This window comes from Pistacia vera, unplaced genomic scaffold, assembly GCF_008641045.1.
Source record: "Pistacia vera cultivar Batoury unplaced genomic scaffold, PisVer_v2 Contig104, whole genome shotgun sequence".
In the NCBI taxonomy this organism is placed as follows: Eukaryota; Viridiplantae; Streptophyta; class Magnoliopsida; order Sapindales; family Anacardiaceae; genus Pistacia; species Pistacia vera.
Window position 1 is genome coordinate 2,317,612 of NW_022195071.1, and position 20,549 is coordinate 2,338,160.

Sequence of the window (20,549 nt, forward strand, 5' to 3'; positions counted from 1 at the left end):
TATTAAAGATAAAATAGTATTAACTATCAAAAACCCAAACCGTCTTTAAGAGATATTTTATATCAATCTTTATCATATTTGAAAATAAGGATTAAGGAGTGGTTCCTACGTGTCATGACAACTTGCAAAAACACTCATTATATTAACTTTAAATGTATAAATGTGCACCTCTCTTCCTGAAAAAAGAGCTGGCTGGATATATGAGAGCTAGACAAACATTTGAACTTTATTATTTTCTCTCTGTAAGCAAAACATTTATCTATTTTTGTATGTCTTATAGGCAATATCAAAAAAATAGTTAGAGAATAATAAAATAACAGTGGATGTAGGATTCGCTTTAAGCATCCGAATCACTATAAAAATCTCTCTTGTCAATCTATTATTTATGTTTCTACAAACATATATAATTTTTGCACCATAAATACTTCTCATGAATTATTCACATGTAATTTTTAAGAATAGCTTAGCACTTTGTACGTGCGAGTCGCTGATGTCAAAATCAAGCATCAACACAATATGACTAATTTACCTGCAAAACCAGAGATCAAACATGGCTTTTCACGTTACTTGAACGGTTAATACTTTTTCATACTATAATTTTTTGTTTTTAAAATAAAATCTTTTTATTAATTATCCTAAAAATTAGTATTGTTAAACAAGGATGGATTCAAAGGTACTATTTTTTTTTTTTAACACAAATTATGAAGTATTGAATTAAGGTATTTTGCATGGTTTAATATTTAATATTTTAAAAGTGATATATATAATTTAGGTACAAGCTCAACCATTTAAATACACTAATCTAAGGGCTAACAAATTGTATCAAAATTTATGAAAAACAGAGTATTTTTAACCTAATCCATTGACTAAAATTGTATGTGTATGTTGATTAACCTAAGATACAATTTATTAGTATTTGATATGGATCACAAAAAATTACAAGAATGAGGAATTATGGGTTTTTTTCTTGTTATATTTTCAATTGGGATGTGGTCTACTCGGGTCGGGTGTTCAGTACTCTCGTTTTACCACCCGGATGACCCGGCTGAAGACTAAAACACTGACCAAAAGCCTAGAAACAATGCCACACTAATCTCGCATCACGAACATTTTATGCTCATTAACACCAACTATGCAGAGGCTCTGCACCAGGCTTCGCTCTTTAACCCTACAAACTCTTTCCTCTTCCTCCTCCTCCTCCTCTCGTCGCCTCCTCCACTCTTCTTCACTCATTCGCCGTCCCGTCTCTTTTCCCTCTTCAACCAAATGGAGCTTCAATTACTCTCCTTCACTGTCAATCCGTTCTACTCCTCTCCCTTCCTTGTACTCTTCGCAATTGCCTCTCTCTGTAAGTACTTAAAATTACTGTTACCGATTTTATTCATCTCGATTGCTCTAATTATTTGGTTCATCTGTAGTTGGTTCAAGTGCGCCGCGTGTCATCGAGGGAGCGGAAAAAGAAGAGGAAGCCAATGACTCCGGTTACATCCAAAGTCAAGAAAGTTAAAATGAAGTTTTATTCGTAGGTTTACAGTGTTTTAGTTGTTCAATATTCAATTTCATTTGAAATTCTATTCTCTTTTTAAAATTTGATGGATCAAATGGTGTTAATTTCGGTTGCTTAGGTCGTACAAGTCCAGGTTTAGGCCATTGAGTGATGGGACTATTCGTTGCTGGCATGAGGGCAAAAATCACAATGCACACGGGAAGGTATAGTTTTCTTCTTTTTTTTATTTTTTTATTTGTTTTATTCTTTAGTTTTGATATATGCTCTGTGATTCCTCAAATAGTAAACACTGGATGTTTTAGACTTCCTAGACTAAATTAGTTGGGTTCTTGATGACTTTGGCATACCCTTTCGTTCATTTTCCATTATTGGCTAGCAGCATATGTGAATGTATTTGTTCCTGTTCGTGTACATTTCAGTTTCATGCCTTCATTTTGTTTTATTGTAGTAATTACAGAATTAATAAGTTTAGGCACTTTCTACCTTTTCGCTGTAGTGTACAAATGTATGTGTATATACATTTCTGAGCACATTTGAATATGAAAGAAAGACTAAGCTCTTCTGGGTGGATTGTTTGAACTGTAGAATATTGAAGCTCTTCTGGGTGGATTGTTTGAACTGTAGAATATTGTAATACTCACAATTACAAGGTTGGGCCAGTCAGGTTCATGAGAACCATGAAGCCATGATTTCTAACTGCACTTTTGTCGCAGTAATTATGCTAGTTATATTTGCAGGATACATCTAGCTCCATCAAAGTGGTGAAGGGTTGGTATTGAATTGGGCAGGGTGTTGATTTCAGCTTTATGAAGCCCAGAATATATAATCCTGTTTGGTGTCAGTGAAAACCACCAGTTATGGAGCCGCATCTTGGCTAAGGGGGCAATGGCTTGAAAAAGAAATGGGTACTTATACAAAAATTTTCATACAACATTGTCTAGTTATATCTTCACCCCTCAACCTCCAATTATTTCTTTCTACATCATGGCCTCCCAAATAAAGGTTTCTACATTCTCCACCAATCATAGCAATGTAAATGTTGAAGCTATTTAGGATAGGACCCGTGCAAGTACTAAAGGGTTCCAAAGGTACAGCAAGAGTGTCAAGATCGTAACCAAGAAAAATCAAAATCCCTGAGTAATCTGTGTAATTTGAACATAAAAGAGAAAGAAGTAAATAATTACAGCATAGAAAACAAGTAAGAAGCAATCACACACCAGCTTAAAATACGTACCCAGTTATGAAAAATGAGATATCCTTAAAATCTTTACAAGAGAGCCCAAATAGCATAAAAAATAAATCTGATATTGTCCTACAAGACGCTGACTTCTCCATTATTCTCTTCAAAGATTCAACCATACCTTTCACCCTAAATAACCACCAAAAGAGCTAAATCTGCACCTTTCCCGAGAGTCTTTGCCTGTTTGCCTTACGAAAAGTTTTGACATTCTTCATGAGTATAGAAGAACGAGCTCCCGAATTTACCTTCTAAACTTTGGCTTCACTGAGAAGTTAAGCCCACTAAAAAGATGCCACTATGCAATGGAGGAGCAAGTGATATGATTTTTCTGACACATAACACAAGGGAAAGTTTCATTATAGGATGAATTAGTTCTGTGATACCTACTATGTTTTGTGTACCATGAGCCAAAGTCCAAGCAAAAACTTGAAAGTAGGGATGTCTAACATTTCTCTTACTTATTCAAGCTAAGATGAAAATTTCTTGGGAGTAAGAGTTCAATGCTCTATGTTTCATTGTTGTACTCAGATTGCTTTGTCACTTTAGGAATTTTTTAATTTGCATTCTATAAGTTATGCCAAAGCATTTCATGTTACATGTATTTTGCCCAATGTTTTACTGATTGCATTCTTCAATATTAGTTACTGCTATTTGTATGTCTAAAGATTTTGATGAGCTTTAGAGCCTTGACCTTGCCATATGGGATAAAGTCACAAAAAGTAGTAGTGTTTTTTAAAGTTTATGCCAAAAAACCATTACAACTACTTTCTTTACTTTTGGAACTGCAAAATTGTAATATCAGAGTTAGATATTGATGTCTTGGCTACATGGTTGTACAGGGAGATTTCCCTTTGAATATCTATCTGCTTTTAAAGTCATCAGCTTGATGTTTTGAAGAATTTTTGTAAGATATCAGTCTATCCTGGTAACAGGAAATAGGGGATCCTTTTCAGTTGTGCTGTTAATTGTCTATTTATACCTTATTGTTTGTTGGTTTGGAGAAGCAATCAGGATTATGTTGCTTCAAAGTGGTACAAAAATTTTGTATGCTTTAATATGCTGCACTTTTACACCTAGTTCTTTGATTTGATACATAAATGTGGAATTCAATACTCTGCTGTAATATGATCATGCTTTTAGGGGAGAGTACAGAACCTAATTTATGAAATTTTGTGTGTAATGCAGTCAAAAAAATCAAAAAGGAGACTCAGACAACCGTCATTAGTCCCTGCAGGTTTTGCGAAGGTGATGAAGAAACTGGGTTTTTGTGCTTAAGTCTCTGCGACTCAACCATATGTTCTTCAGATGTGTTTGCCTCATTTTTTCTCCAATGTGCTCCAACTTTTTACGGTCAAGACCTGTTCTTGGAACATGACTAATTTTGTAGTCGAAAGATCGCATTTTAGATGGCGTTGTTGAACAAAGCAAATCTTCATTCAATTGTGAGACTGTTTTGGACAAGTAACGTTTGATACTACCAATGTCATGAGTTATTTTTAATGGATTTTTTTTTTCAGTATGATCTCTTCTAGGAATACTATGTCGTTTAAAGACAATAAACTTTGTTTGGTGTTGTTTTATAGAGATCGGATAAAATAAAGATAAGGAGAGGATGTAAGTTTGATGTACTTGTTGAGCTTGATTGAAGTGGAAATGTGATTTAAGTCATTGACAATGGTAATCTGAAGGAGTTGCGTTGTTTTACATTAACTTGTAAGATAATTATAGTTGTTCATAACTATAGTAACTTAAAATTTTAAAAATTTGACTTTTTAACTCAAGTCAATGGATACAAATTCTTAATCATAAATTAATAATGTTAGAGGTACTGCTTAAAATGATGTGATAGATTCCTTTTATGTAAGGCTTACAACTACGTGGAAAGACTAAAATGGACTAACATAAATTTCAAATTCATTTTTTTTGTTTTTCTACCAAGATAGGAAATTTCAAATTTCATTGAAAAGACAACTTTGAATCATTAAACTATCAATTTTGAAATCTCCATTACGCGCATTCAATTAATTATGCCACGTCATTTATTCACTGCTATCCAACTGTTCCTCGCTGGCTCAACCTAGCTTCCCCCTTTTTTATTAAGTGCCATTCACTTTTCACCGCACGGTCAGTCGCAGATTAGAATTTCAAAATCCCATTCTTTCTTCTTCAATAAAACCACAAAAAATCTTCGGAATCATCGACGCAGTCGTCATGCATTCGGAAATAAGATCAAATTCAGACTCGAAACATTTATCTCTTGCGGTGGTTGAGGAGCAAGAGCCAATGCCGCCTCAAGCGTGTAGTGAAAGCAAGATTGTGAGAAAATCTCCGCGATTCATTCCTACTCCGAGTTCTGATAATTTTATGCGACGGTCACCGCGATTCGTAAGTGCGGGAGTCGTTTTGAACGAGAAAAATAAACAATGTGGTACTGATTTAAAATTTTTTAATGATAAAAGTCCTAAAAGGCCGTTGAGATCTGCTGACAATGGCCAATTGAATAATGCTTCCGTCAAGGTACGCCGCCGTTTCTTTTAATTTTCTTTTGTTTAGGTTTATTTTTGCTGGTTTTGATGTTTTTGAGTAAATGTAGTAATTTTACCTGATTTTTGTGGCTGTGAATCTTGAAAATATGTAAAAAGGAAACAAAATTGAAGAGAAAAGTACTGTATTTCATTAATTATAGTCTACAGAGTCGCTAATTATCTATCATAATTATAGGCTAACAATGCTATGCTTTATGGCATTAAATTTTTGCTAGGAAAAGTTAGGAAGCATTCCTAGTTTTTGTCTTAAAATAGGTTAGTTTGTGCACTGTTTGGGTTACAAATAAACCAATATTTGTTAGTCTGTTGTTGAATATTAAAGGAAAAAAAGATTTAGTTACCTGATAACTGTCATTAATCTAGAAGAAGAGTGAGCCCTCCACTTCTGTTAAGAAGAAACAGAAGCAGAAGAATGATTCTTACTTGATCGGAGATCCAATAACTGCTGATGAAGCTCAAGAAAGATGGGGTTGGCGTTATGACTTGAAGGTAATAAAACAGCTACTCATTTTATTTGACTTCGGTTGACTCAAGTAAAATACAGTGTATGTTTTTGTACTAATGCAGGATGTTTCCTTTTATTGAGTAGGAAAAATAGCAACAACTATTAGTCTCTTGCCAATCAACTTAAGCTTTTCTGTATATAATTACGAATATCTATAAAAAAATGATGGGATAGGAGCATCTATATTATTAACAATCCCGTGATTTTTATATGCAGATAAACAAACTAATCCATCAACGTATGATTTATATTGCTCATAAAATAAAATATTGTGTGTGCTAAAACTAGAGCTACATTAAATTTAAGAAAATGGTTAATTTGGAGGAAATTATAATATCAAATCATTGTGGAATGGGAAAATTAAAATATTTTTATATACACCTATCACCATAGTCAAGGACTACAAAAAAATCAACTTGAGAAAATTAAGAGAAATTACAACCTAAGTTAACAGCATTTTGGTTAAACAGAGTTGGAAGATTTTTGCGTCTCAATGACAAGTTCAGTTTGTTTTTGTCATTTCTTTTTGAGATTCAATGCTGTTTGTCAACTGAGGATACAAGAGAGGAAAAAATCATTGTTCCATGTATATGTTGGACATATTTGTTTCTAAAGTTTGGGAGGATCTCCATCAAATGACTAAGCTTCGACTAGAGTGTGATTCCCTTTTGGCATTGACTTGTGATTCCCCATATTTACAGGGAAGGCAATGCAGTGGTTGACTCTGGTGAACTTGGGATTATCTTGTTCAGATATTTATTGGTGGGATGCTCTCCCTTATATTTAGAGTCTTTTTCTTCATGAGTTATGGGGATTACCTGTTATAGATTTTCTTGCAGTCTTCTGTTTCAATCATGGTTTATTTTATTTTGATTCTTAATTCTTTCTTGAAAGGATTTCTTGTCTTCTCTTAGCCTATGCATTGGATCATAATGTTGTGATCTCATAGTTTCTGCCCTTTATTATTGAATAGAGCAAAAGCCATTGTTTTCATAACCAACCCGGGGTGAAAACCCGACAAAGTTGTCGGGTACTAGGTTGACTGGTCGGTCAAACCAGGTGTCCAAAAGTTTAAAATTCAGCAAATAGACCCCTAAAAATGACAAGTAAGTCCCTACATGTTTGAAATTTAGCAAATACACCCTAAATACAAATTGTCGGTCGATTGGTTGGCGGCAATCACCTTTGTTGCCACCATTGCACTCACCGGCCTTTCCTCTTCAAAACCCCCAACATCTGAGCCTTCAGTTATTCGCCGATTATCATCCCAATTTCTAAGGTTTTTGATAATTAGGGAAATTGGTAGCACTGCCCAGGTGAAGGCCTTGGATCCCGGTTGAGCCGGCCGGGCTAGGCCAAGTTTTAAAACATTGGCAAAAGCTACTTACATATCCTCAAGTTTACTAAACCAACACTTGGACTTCACATTTTTTGAAAATTACCATTTACTTCCCCTACTGTTAGCTTTTGGGGTTAAAGCTAATGGTAGATCATTTTGATCAATAACAAAAAAAATAAAATAAAATAAAATTCCCTCATTATAACAACTAGAAATTAAAGAAATCCAAAAATTCTGAATTTTTATTTTTTAAAATAAAAACTAAAAGTTCAGAGACATTACCTTAATCGCATGACATTCCAAAAAAAAAAAAAAAAAAAAAAAAAAAAAATCTGGAACAAGTTATTAAAAAAAAATGAGTCAAACTTGTGAGCTTGTGGTTTTAATTTAAATTTAGGATTTTATTTCAAACGTTCAGAAATTTAATTACTTTTCTGATTTTTTGTTTTACGGAAAATCATGATTTATGGGTATTTTTCCCCCAAATTTTCTAGAAGTTTACTTGTAGGGACATATGGTGGTAAAATAGTCAACTGCTAGGGTTATTTTTATTTTTTATTTTTTTGGGGAGAGGGAAGTGGTAATTTTCAGAAAAGTGGGGTTCAAAGTTCGAAAACTTGAAGAGAAGATTATATTAAGAATATTTGTTGGTTTACGTGTTTTTTCATGCAACATGGTTGGAAGTATGTATCATAATGAAAAAGAGGAACGAAGAAAGAAAGTTTCATGTTTTGCTCAATACACAATTTGACATTTGTTGGGGATGTTTTGGAGTTTGCAGAGTCAGAGATCGAAGGGAAAAGACTGCACATCAAAGTAATAATTTGCAAGCCTGTCTCTTTTTCTGTTTCTTACTGTCTCCTGTTATTTAGAGTTTATTTGGGTTTCAACTTTGAGCATACATTTTGTAGTGATGATGATGAAGACAAGATAATATCAAATGTGGAATGTCATTATGCTGAAGCTCATATTGGTGATTGCATTTTTTGTCTTGGAGATTGTGCATATATAAAGGTAAATATTCTTTATATTTTTTGAATTACAAAAAGATAATGGTCCAACTAGTGCAATTTCCACATTTCATTTTGATGCATTCTTACTTTTTCTTTTTCCCACATGTTAATATGGAGCTATGTTACTTTGTAATGTTGGGCTCAATAAAATAGTATCACATGTGATTTGGCTAGATCTTTCTATTTGTAATGAGAAAAAAGATATGCAGTAATTTGAGCATGTCATTAGTAATTCGAGTATCAAAGTTATCAAAATGAATGAGATCATATAATTAAATATGACTCATAAATTACAATTTTTGTTTCTTCGAAATCTTTTGGGCCGAGTTGGAATGAGATCATATAATAGTAGGGTTTTCAAAGATTGGACTTTTGGTATACTATGTTTGACACCAAAAAGCCAATAATTTGGCTATAGAATCAAGGTATATTTACATGGTAAGCAATTTTTACAGGGTGAAGGAGCTCAAAAACATGTTGGCAGAATCTTAGAGTTTTTCAAAACAACAGACGGAGAAGAATACTTTCGAGTCCAATGGTTCTATAGAGCTGAAGATACGGTGCGTTACTATAATGGGTTTTTACTAGGTTATGTCATATATATCTCCCATTATTTGGTGCTTCTCATTTATGTTTGTTTTTCAGGTTATGCAAGGCGTTGCTGCCTTTCACGATGGAAAACGCTTATTCTATTCCACTGTAATGAATGATAATCCGGTAGATTGCATTATTTCAAAAGTTAATGTCACACAAAAACCACCGAAGGTAAGTTCCAATCGGGATTTAACTTTCCTAACCAGAATTCTGTCTATTGTAGATCAATATTTGATTTGTTTGTATTTTTGACTTCTCACAGTTTGGTTTGAAATCAAACTCTGCTTCATCTTCTGGCTTCTACTTTGACATGGAGTACTGTGTGGAGTATTCAACATTTCGAAGTTATCAAATTGGTAAGTGGTGGGGCTTATTGAAGTAATTTAATCAAACCATGATCACCAACAATTTTACGTTAAGAAATGATATAATATGGGTCTAGTTGTCTAGCCTATATGAATCATTGGATTAGTAGTGCATGGTACCAATTCTAATAAATTCAACTATTGGTACCATCTAATTACATTATTGGGCAGGTATCACAGTGAGACCCCTTTATGACGTTATTAACAGAGAAAGTTATAGCTATTTTAATTATCAGTTTGATCATTAAAAGGATGATAACATTTCGCAGTAAATTTTTCATTGTAGTCAAATTGCTTAGCAAAATATTATCTTGTCCTTATAATTTATTTCTATTATTCCTATGATCCAGTAAATCTGATAAGTTCCTCAGTAATCTGATCAATTGATATTAATTTTGTTTAACAGAATGATACTTCCTTTTCTTGTTTAAATTTCATTGATTGATGTACCACTAAATTTTTGCACAACTATATCTAATTTAATATGTTGCTTCAGACAATTCTTCCAAGGTTCCTGTTTTAGCATTAGCCCCTTGCACTGAGACTGTTCCTACAGCAGCCACTGTGACTTCCTTGGAAATTATTCCCAGTTGTGAAACTTTCAAAGAGAAGTTGGTGCTATTAGATCTTTATTCTGGCTGTGGAGGAATGTCAACTGGATTATGCATGGGAGCCAAACTTTCTTGCATTGATCTTGTGACGGTACTTTCATTAATATGAATTTTCTTTTTTTACTGAAATCATAATTCAATACACCATTTACGTCATAAAATATAAGCATAGCTTTAAATGTCATTTTTTTTTCCTTTATGCAGAGATGGGCTATTGATATTGACAAGTCTGCGTGCAAAAGCTTGAAGTTGAATCATCCAGAGACACAAGTGAGACTACAAACTTTGTTCCATCACAGTATCCACAAGACCTTAAAGTACTATGATATATCTTTCTTTTTTTTTTTTTTTTTTTTTTTTTTTTTTTAATGTGCAGGTTAGGAATGAAGCTGCTGAGGATTTTCTTGAACTATTGAAGGAATGGCAAAAGCTATGCAAACGGTATGCAATAAATAACAAAGAAAATACACGTCCATCACGTTCAGAGGTCTCAAGGTCAGCAACCAACAATGTAAGTTCTTCCAGTGGTGCTGATATCCCCACTGGTGAATTCGAAGTTGCTAGTGTTGTTGATATTTGTTATGGTGATCCTGACAAGACAGGCAAGCGTGGACTAAAATTTAAGGTACTGAACAAAGTACTATTTTGTTGGGATCGTGTTTTGCTTTCCGTTCATAGTTGCCCGTGGTACTGTTTAATACACATTTGTGACTTTTGTTTGACATTGTAGTTTGGTGAAGATGATTTTCTACTCATAGCTATTTCGTTAGGTGCATTGGAAGGGGTATGGTACAAGTGAAGATTCATGGGAACCAGTTGAAGGATTAAGGTATTCTTAAATTGATTATTAATACTTTTCGATTTGGTTGTTAATTATTCATATGATATTTCCTCAGTAATTGCCAAGAAAGGGTACAGGATTTTGTAATAAAGGGTTTCAAGTCTAAGATCTTGCCAATTCCTGTAAGTTCTCTTTCACCAAAATTTAGAGCTAGATGATTAGTACTGTAAGCTTATTATTTGTGTCAGACTTCCACATCCTAATGACAATACTCTCCAGGGTGATGTTGATGTTATTTGTGGAGGCCCTCCATGCCAAGGAATTAGTGGCTATAATCGATTCAGAAATGTTGATTCCCCTTTGGATGATGAAAGAAATCGTCAGATAGTAGTCTTCATGGACATAGTGGAATTCTTAAAACCTAAATTTGTGTTAATGGAGAATGTGGTTGACATTCTGAGATTTGATAAGGCTTCTCTAGGAAGATATGCTTTAAGTCGATTGGTACATTTGAAATACCAAGCAAGGCTTGGTATCATTGCAGCTGGTTGTTATGGTCTCCCCCAATTCCGATTGCGTGTTTTCTTGTGGGGAGCACATCCTACTGAGGTGATTTTAATTTTTTGGACCAAACTGACTGATGAGATTTCTCTGGTTGTTTGACTTTTTGTGTACCCAACCTTGGACACAAACCAATAAGTAATGTTCTATTAGTATTAAAGTGATCCTCTATCTTCAGTAAAAAAGATCAATTCAAGTGCCATTCAAATTATTTAACACTCATATAAAATGCTTTGTTAGGCTGAACCGGTGACTTCAATTTGCATGATCGTCCAACAAGCTTTTAACTCTTTTGTTCTTATTTTTTCGATAGAAACTACCCCAATTTCCACTTCCTACACATGATGTCATCGTCAGATATTGGCCTCCACCTGAGTTTGAGGTATTGATTTTCTTTTAGTTAAACCTTGGATGTCTACCCAAAGAGTTAATTTGATCTCTTGTTACAGCGTAATACTGTTGCTTATGATGAAGAACAACCTCGTGAACTTGAAAAACCCATTGTTCTTCAAGATGCCATTTCTGATCTTCCAGCCGTAAGCTTCTTGCATTTCTTTTGATGATCTACAGCTTTAATACAATTTAACAGTATTTCAGATCTTCATTTTATTGATATTCTACATGATAGGTCCAAAGCCATGAAGCTCGGGAGGAAATGTTGTATGAAAAGCCTCCGGAAACAGAGTTTCAAAGATTTATAAGGTCAAGAAAATCTGGTAATAGTATTTAATCAATTTAAAATAATGAATATAATATTTGCTCTTTCATTCATAATTGCAGTTCGCTTGGTTCTGCAGTAGAACTCTGCTTTTAGATTTTTGAATGGTCTATAATAAGGTTTCTTGCCATTAGTATGATGTAAGGGTATTTTAATATGGTTATTTACTATTGATAATATATGAGGCTATTATATGTTTGTGGAAGTCTTTACCTTTTTGCATATCGTTCTTTTCTCTCTAATTTAAAACCTTAACTTGATCTTGACATTTGTAATGTGTTTGCACATGTATAACAAGAGAGGAGGGGAGATTATAATGGAACTAATTTTTTGACCATGTGTTTTTCCTTTTCCTTACTTTTACCTCCTGTTCTTGGTTCTTTAGAGATGATCGGTTTTGGACTCAATGATTCTAAAAGTAAAAAATGCATATTGTATGATCATCGACCTTACCAGTTGTCTGAAGATGATTATATCAGGGTTTGCCAAATCCCAAAAAGGAAGGTTAGATAAATTCAAATGTTTTTTTACTGATATATTGTGCTTTTGACATCTGCTGATACTTTTATTTTACCAATTTTACAGGGAGCAAATTTCAGGGACCTCCCTGGTGTAGTTGTTGGAGCTGACAATGTGGCTAGGCGAGATCCAACAAAAGAACAAATGTTGTTACCGTCTGGAAAACCAATGGTGAGAAGTTTGTCACCATTCTCTACTAGAAGAGTATTAACATTATGATTAATATTATTATTATTTATTTTCTAAGCTATTTGTTGTTAAAACTATGTTTATCAGGAGATTTTAGGGGCTTCTACTAAAAGAGTCATTTCATAAATTGAAATGATCTTATCATTTTAGTTTTATTCAACTAAAACAGCAACTAATAGATAAATAATAAAAATATGTATAGACCAGTCATATGACAAAAAGATCAAAAGAAGCAAGAGTGAACTTCACTGTCAACTTATCTTGGAAGGTCATAATAGGCTCAAGAATATGGTGGAAAATGTTTGATGATTTTAGAAAACAATTGAATTTGGACAAACCTAGAGCATAGTAAAAGATGTGGATAAGGAAGATGTGAAGCAAAATGATCTGAAATTGAACATATAATCAAATGGGGTTGCAGTGTGGCCATTATAAAATTTGCAAATTCATATTCTTGCTTTCTGCCAGAATGGAATAGCGTTCAGATAAAGTGAAATTTCTAATAACTATGTAATCTGGTTTATGTGCTCATAGGTACCTGATTATGTCTTCTCTTTTGAACAAGGAAAGTCCAAAAGGTTAGATATTTCCTTGTGCAGCCCTTTTGATAATTCTGTCATTTCCCTCCTAATTTTTTAATACTATGTTTGCAGACCATTCGCTAGGTTATGGTGGGATGAGAACGTTCCAACTTTAGTGACTTTCCCAAATCTTCACAGCATGGTCTACTCTTGCTCTAGTGTTTTTTTTGTTTTGTTTTTTTTATTGCTCTTTTGTTTTAGTAACAGGCTCACATGTCTGGGATATGATTTGAGTGATTAAATTTTTGTAGCCAATGCTACATCCAGAGCAAGATCGAGTTCTCACTGTACGGGAATGTGCTAGGTTGCAAGGGTTTCCTGATTATTATAGATTCTGTGGAACGGTCAAAGAGAGGTATAATTTTGTTTGAAAGCATGATTCCACGCTACTCCCCCTTTAAATAATTTCATGTCTGTGGGCTTTATTTTCATTTATTTATTTAGAGCAGTTTTTGTTAACTCAAGGGAAACAAACATCAAATGGCTCTTTAGAACAAACTCCCTGTGATGCATAACACCAAGTGAAGACTTGTATAGCCACATTTCTATGATTGGTCACAGTGTAGCCTTTTAATAGCCTGCATAAAAGTGAACTAGTTAAAAAGGAACTATATATGAAATTAAATCAGGACCTTCGGGGACCATAGTCACCCTAGAGACTGAAATTTTCTTAATTTCATTAACCATGCATTGTATATTCTTGTTTATATGTTTGTTAATTTGTGCAGATATGCTCAGATTGGAAATGCAGTTTCTGTTTCTGTGTCTCAAGCCTTAGGATATGCGCTCGGACAAGCGGTTCAAAAACTGAGTGGTGATGATCCTTTGATGACCCTGCCCCCCAAGTTTTCCCATTCAACTAATCTTGAACTAGGCAAGTCTCTATTTCAGAAGACTGATTAGCATTCAATTTTTTCATCCCTTGAACAAATCTTGTTATTTTTTGCAATGCATAAAACTAGTCTCTAGATCAGAGTGGAAACGGTTATGGAGGGTAGAGCTTAGAACGACTTTTCTTTATGTTGTAATTTTTTAAGGGAGATTTTCAATTTATTTTTTTAAAGGATTCCTTTTTCATCGTCGATTTGGTTTGGGTTCCAGAAAAAAAAAAAAATGATTTGACATGGTATGCATTGCGGATCGGATCCTTTTAATTTTATTGCAACCTATGGCAAACATAGGGAATGAAGCAAATTGTTTAGAGACTATTTAATGCAGAATTTATATGTTTTTTTTCTTTTATTAAAATAATGACAAAAAAAATTAACGCATTTAGTTGAAATGTTTTAAAATATCATTGTTGGATGTAATTAATTTCCTTAAGTTTTATTTTTTGGGTTAATTATTGAGATATTAGAGGAACCTACAATGCAAAGATTAATATATTTTGATGATAACTCATAACTGATATCCCTTATTCAATACTTACTTAGGCTTATATAGTCATTTAATTTCATGTTCATCATTTTCCTTTAATTGGATTTACAGTTAAGCCCTCATTCTATAAAGAAACATCTCATCAAATCTGATGCCAGTTTAAGAAAAATAGCAAGCGTTTATACAAATCAGCTACCCGTTATTGATATCACTACAAAACGTATTATGAATTGGATTTTTTTTTTTTTTTTAAATGCAGTTTTGCATACCAATTGTTGATTTTATGTTGTAACGAGTTAAAGAATCTTTTTTTGAGATAAGCGACTTTTATCCACCCAAATTGGTCTAATGACACTTTCTGAATCAAAACGTTTCAAAATACAATTTCATTATTTTTTAGTAAATTTTGTTATGAAGAAAGGTAAAATGGTCAAAAGTCCCTTATAAGTAAGGATAGGATGGTCAATCAACATTTTACATCAAAAATCAAAATTTAAAATTGAAGTCTGGGTAGTTATAGGGCTAGGGCGTTGACATGTGTCCCACCCAAGTTTACCTTAGATAGAAAAAAGGAGATACAAGAGGTGGTGATGGGGAGGTGGCTTAGATCCGGCCAAAATGGAGGCGGACAAGGTTGGGGAATGGATGGGTTTTGTCGGGGATGAGTGGGGGAAGCTAGTGGTGGTGGCGGTTATGTCTAATGACGTCAGAATCCGACTAGATTTGAATTTTTTCAACAGCCGTGAGGGAGGGAAAAATCGCGGAGAAAAGGCTTAGAGTCGATAAAAATGGAGGCGGATGAGGTTGGGGAATAGATGGGTTTTGTCGGGATGAGTGGGGGAAGCTAGTGGTGACATTAGAATCCGACTAGATCTGGATTTTTCTAGTAGTCACGAGGGGGAAAACTGTGGAGAAAGGGCTCAGATTGGCCAAAATAGAGGCAAACGAGGCCGGGGATGGATGAGTTTTTTTAGGGATGAGTTAGGGAAGCTAGTGGTAGTGGCAGTGATGTCCAACAACGCTTGAATCAGACTAGATCTAGATTTTTCCTGTAGCTGTGAGGGAGGGGGAAAAACTCAAGAGCAAGTGAAAAAAGGGGCAAATCGGTTGGAATGGAAGTGGTAGGTGGAGGGAGGTGAGGTCAGCTGAAAAGGTGAAGAAACTCGGTAGAAAGCCGATAAGAGATGTCGGCAACGACGGCTTTGAAATCTCAACAGCTACTCATTGATTTAAAAGCATTAGGGACAAATTGGTAATTTAGTTAAGTAAAATATTAAAGGGCATTTTCGTCTTCACAATAAATATTACTGTATTTAACGAAAATTATTAATAAAATATAACGTTTGGATAGTAAAATTATATTTTAAAATATTTTGGGTGAGAAAATGTCGTTAGACCATTATTTGGGTGAGAAAAAGTTGTTTACTCATAAATTAATACAACGTGTTATTTAGTACCACAGTAATATTATCCGAATCACCAATCACTTGCATGTATTCCATAATTTATACAGTACAATACATTGTGGCATTCGTGTAGTAGCCTGGAACATAATCATACTGGAAAACAAGCAAAAAAGAAATGACTAAAGCAGGAAGGTTCCATGGAGATGATAGAGGGCAAAATTTTACAATCCAAGAGATCAATAAAATTTGAAAACTTAATTTTATTACTTATAATATTACTTACTGTATGAACTGCTGACTGCAGAAATATAAGATCTTCATAAAAATTGCTTCAAGTAGTCATCCATCCTGGTGTATTTCACCTCAGGATAAAGCCTTGAAGCTTCTTCTTGGCCTTCACCAATTTCGAAGTTTGTTAAACAACCTTCATAGAATATATGATAGAAATGTCCTATTGCCACTTGTCCTGCATAGTCCGTATCTGCATTCAAACACAGAAATTATTAAATTAATTACTTTTTTTATTAAAGTAAAAAACCATTAATTAGGTCATCGTTTTCTGCTTAATTCATACCTTTCATGGAGGCCAGGAAGTCTTCTTTAGAAATATGAACTTTCTCTAGTTTCTTCCCGCTCAGCTTTTCCCAAATCTCCACTAATTGTCTTTGGGAAAGAATGTTCTCTGGTGGCCTCAAGTACACTGTTTTATTTAACGTACGAGGATCGTCTATTGTCTTAATCGCATATGTTGCTATATCATCTTCGTCCATGAATATAACTGCATGCAAAAAAAAACTGTGCATGAAAAGATACGTAAATAGGTCTCTACTGGAACATTGAAATAAATTAAAGGTGACAAATTAACTTATAATTGTACCTTTGCTATTGCCATCCCCATATATTAAAACCTTTTCTTTCGGGGGGACGAGCGTGCCAAGTTGAGAAAGGTTTCCGGCGAAGTAACCAGCAAAACAATTAGCAGAAACATAAGTGAATGGGATTTTAGCTTCCTCTATTGCCTTTCTCACTACCATTTTCTCATCAAATGTTACTCTTCCTGGTTCAATTGCATTTCCCATTCGTGCCGGATCCATTCCAAATTCTGAAGGCAAGAAACGCTGCACCAAACCAAAAAAAAAAAAAAAAGGTTTAAGCTCTCTTCAGATTTTTGTTCATATGCCTATAAATTGTATTTTACGTCTCACATTAGATAGATATAGGTTGGATCATAACCTTGTAAAATCATGTAAACAATATTATCTAATAGCATCTCTAAATGACTCTTTATATGACATAAACTCTTTATTATAAAGACTTTATCTATAGAAACAAGAGTCTAACAGACTCTTTATTGTTTAAATATAAATTAAAGAGTAAGTTTGACTCTCCATATTTTACTCTCTATCCTATTATTAAATAATAAATTGCAAGTTTCTATGCATTTTGTTTATGATTTATCCTTTTTATTAAATTTCTTTCTTGAAAAAATATATTCTCTCTCCTAAAATTTAAAGAGTTTATTAGATTTGGATAAAAATTGTGTTCTTTATATTTAAAAATTAATGAAGATACTCTTTATTTTTATGAAAGATATTCTTTAAAATAAATAGCACAATTGAAGATGCTCTAAGAGCATCTCCAATGGTACTCTTTATTTTGAAGAGCATTTTTCATAAAAATAAAGAACATATTTATTCATTTTTAAATATAAAGAACATAATTTTTATTCAAATCCAATAAACTCTTTAAATTTAATGAAGATGTTTTTTATTTTTAAGAAAGAGACTTAATGAGAAAGAGAATTAATAAATAAAATGCATAGGAACTTGTAGTTTATTAATTAAAATTAAGATAGAGAGTGAAATTTGACTCTCTAAATATGAAGAGTCAAACTCACTCTCTAATTTATATTTTAAAGATAAAGAGTCTGTTAGACTTTTTGTTTTATGAATAGATTCTTTATAATAAAGAGTTTCGATCATATAAAGAGTCATTTGGGGACGCTCTAATATATTAATCTTTTAGATATTTGGTAAACACCGACACTGACATAGATAGTATTAATAATAGGTTAAAACTAATAAAAAAACTAATGATAATGCAATTAGCATCACCTAATGCATGACAAATGTAACTAAAAGTGGTATTTAAAAATGCTTTCGGTAGTGTCAAATGTAATAACTTTAATCTTGTTTAAATAAGTAGCTATAATATAGGTTGGATTCTATAGTACTTCTGAAACATAAAAGAGACATGCATGAAAAATTGAAAATTAAACAGAAGTTCTTATTCTCAAACCATATATTATATCTACCATTTCAGCTTAAATATATTAATTAAACCACAAAATAAAGCTAATATACCTTAACGTTTCCAGCTTCTTTGATAGCCTCAACAAGCTTCAGCTGCAACATAATGTTGTGGCTCCGAAAATGCACCCCAGACATGGCGGAAATCACCACGTCAACTTGTTTCACAGCTTCAACAAGGCTACCGAAATCCGAAAACGAGCCCTCAATGAGGCGAGCCCCTTGCTTCTTAAATGACAAAAGCATTTGAAGCTTATCGATGTCGAGGCCAATCTCCGGCCTTTGAAGAACATAAGTTATATGTCCCTGCGCTAAACTTGCCCTCACAAGTCTCCTCCCAATATAACCCGTGCCCCCAACAACAAGAACCTTGCTCTTCCCCATTCTTTTTTTATGTTTGGTTCGATCGATGAAGTTGCAGAGGAGCAGAGAGTTATATAGAGAATTGATGGTGGATTTGTTTTGTTTTATATATTATAAAACGTTGGCCAGGAAGGAAATATATAAAGTTTAAAATTATATATTGAATATGGTTAGGTGTAAAAATGTCTTTGGAGTTCTTGAAAGCATGAAGATAAAATTGTACAGTGAATACGATGATGGGTTGGATATGTTGACACGTAATTATATAATAATATAATGGATAATATAATAGAAGTTGGTGGAAGCTGGGCATTTTGACAATGTATGGCTGAGCAACGTTGCCATTGATCCATCGATGGAAGGATTTTAATCAATTTCGTGTTGATATGTTAATCAATTACCACTATTATAACATTTTATTAATTAAATTCAAACACGTTTATGGATAGAAGAAGTCTATAATTATAATCAAGTGCTATAATTAGTAATGTTATTTTTACATCATTTTTGTCACATTGATATATATCATATCTAAATAAAATTTTAATATTATAATAAAATTATTATTAATAAAATAGTTATGATGTAAAAAAGTAACACCACTCTAGTTTTAAATCTATTAATTATTGATTTATGGGTCCAACCTGATTTGAAAGCAACCGCAGCTTTAGAATCATGAAACAGTTGAATTGATATCTTTCCTTTAAATCTTTAATAAAGATATGTTGTCTTCAAAGAGTTAAATACATTTTGGTCCTTGAAGTTTGGCCCAAGTAACATAGGATTCAGCCGAATCTGATAGTAAGACTTAGGTCCTTATGAGGTAACAGCTTTTTAATTTTTTTTAAAAGTCTAAAATATCCATAATCTTTTATTATGTAAATGAAATTAAAAATTAATAGAATTATACAAATAAATAAACGATTGCAAACTGAGTGTTTTAGTAAAAATTTAGAGCAATTACAAATTATAAAAGAATAAATATAAACAAATTTAAGGTATTTTAGACATTTCTAAAAAATTAAAAAAACTTAAACCTTGTAAGAACCTAAATGTTACTATCTCTTATTACTTAGCCCATACCTCAGTCACCAAAATAGATTTAGCTCTATCTTTAAAAGCGGAATAACGTTATGTGAAAAACTTTTCACCCCTTGGTTTAAGAGTTACCCCAAAGTTATTCTCTGTGAATTTCATTTTCTATTTGATTAGCTTTTACCACTAAAATTCTAGTTTTACCCTTTTTTTTCATTATTAGAAGGATAAATAATTACTAAAAATTTCATGAAAAATAACAATTATTAACAAATTAGGCAAATCATCAAATATGAAAAAAAATTAATCCTATAAAGTTCATACAAAATCATAATTTCTTTTTTTTTTTTTTTTTTTTTATGTTATACACGTTAGGTGAATTGGTAAGATTGTCCTCTCACGATTAAATATAACATTTTAATTAGGAAAAAGAAGATAATATTAGATGTTTCCGAAACTAAAGGAAAAATCAAGGTCACAATGTTATTTGGCCTATCTTTAAATTATTGGTGTGTCCCACTTCTTTGAAAAAAAATAAAAAAGGCCACCCAGGAACATCACGAGTGTTAAGTCCATTGTTTTAAAACCCGGACTGGAGGACAACCCGTTTTGCTATCCAAGTCATGGGTCATCCGATTGGACTAATGATGTCAGCGACAATTTTATTTTTTAAAAATTACTATTATCCCTCAAATTTTAATATATTACAAAATTCCCTTAAAAAGCTTAAATTAGTCCCTAAATTTTTTATTTATTTGAAAAATACCTCCAAAAATTACCAATTAATCTCTAAACTTTTGATATATCTCCAAAACACCCTTATAAAATTATAATTAACCCTTATAATTTTGAAATATTACAAAAATCTCCTAAAACCTGAACCGGACTAGAGAAGCCGTCGAGTCTCGGTCTGACCGGTCCGGTTTGGTTTTTGAAACAGAGGTGTTAACATGATTCCTAATAGCAAATTCACAGCATTTCCATGTGATA

The 20,549-nt window shown here is 33.0% G+C and overlaps 3 protein-coding genes across 3 annotated transcripts; 2 read left to right on the forward strand and 1 right to left on the reverse strand.

Moving 5' to 3' along the window:
• Nucleotides 1–1,098: 1,098 nt before the first annotated feature.
• Nucleotides 1,099–4,266, forward strand: LOC116125823. Its single transcript, XM_031411530.1, has 4 exons — nt 1,099–1,348; nt 1,419–1,522; nt 1,626–1,710; nt 3,933–4,266. The coding sequence occupies exons 1-4, from the start codon at nt 1,133–1,135 to the stop codon at nt 4,020–4,022; spliced, it is 495 nt and encodes a 164-aa protein (XP_031267390.1). The 5' UTR covers nt 1,099–1,132; the 3' UTR covers nt 4,023–4,266.
• A 617-nt stretch (nt 4,267–4,883) lies between these two features.
• LOC116126071 (DNA (cytosine-5)-methyltransferase CMT2-like) lies at nt 4,884–14,076 on the forward strand. Its single transcript, XM_031411784.1, has 22 exons — nt 4,884–5,264; nt 5,657–5,782; nt 7,919–7,953; nt 8,049–8,151; nt 8,606–8,710; nt 8,796–8,915; nt 9,007–9,100; nt 9,606–9,811; nt 9,925–9,990; nt 10,097–10,345; nt 10,491–10,549; nt 10,617–10,683; nt 10,781–11,110; nt 11,376–11,444; nt 11,512–11,598; nt 11,691–11,778; nt 12,166–12,284; nt 12,366–12,470; nt 13,023–13,066; nt 13,142–13,211; nt 13,321–13,424; nt 13,798–14,076. Exons 1-22 carry the CDS (start codon nt 4,959–4,961, stop codon nt 13,970–13,972), a joined length of 2,727 nt encoding a protein of 908 aa, XP_031267644.1. The 5' UTR covers nt 4,884–4,958; the 3' UTR covers nt 13,973–14,076.
• Nucleotides 14,077–16,094: 2,018 nt separating this feature from the next.
• Nucleotides 16,095–18,722, reverse strand: LOC116125874 (isoflavone reductase homolog). Its single transcript, XM_031411592.1, has 4 exons — nt 18,216–18,722; nt 16,730–16,970; nt 16,427–16,630; nt 16,095–16,333 (listed from the first exon to the last, which is right to left on the reverse strand). Exons 1-4 carry the CDS (start codon nt 18,543–18,545, stop codon nt 16,170–16,172), a joined length of 939 nt encoding a protein of 312 aa, XP_031267452.1. The 5' UTR covers nt 18,546–18,722; the 3' UTR covers nt 16,095–16,169.
• Between the last annotated feature and the right edge of the window lie 1,827 nt (nt 18,723–20,549).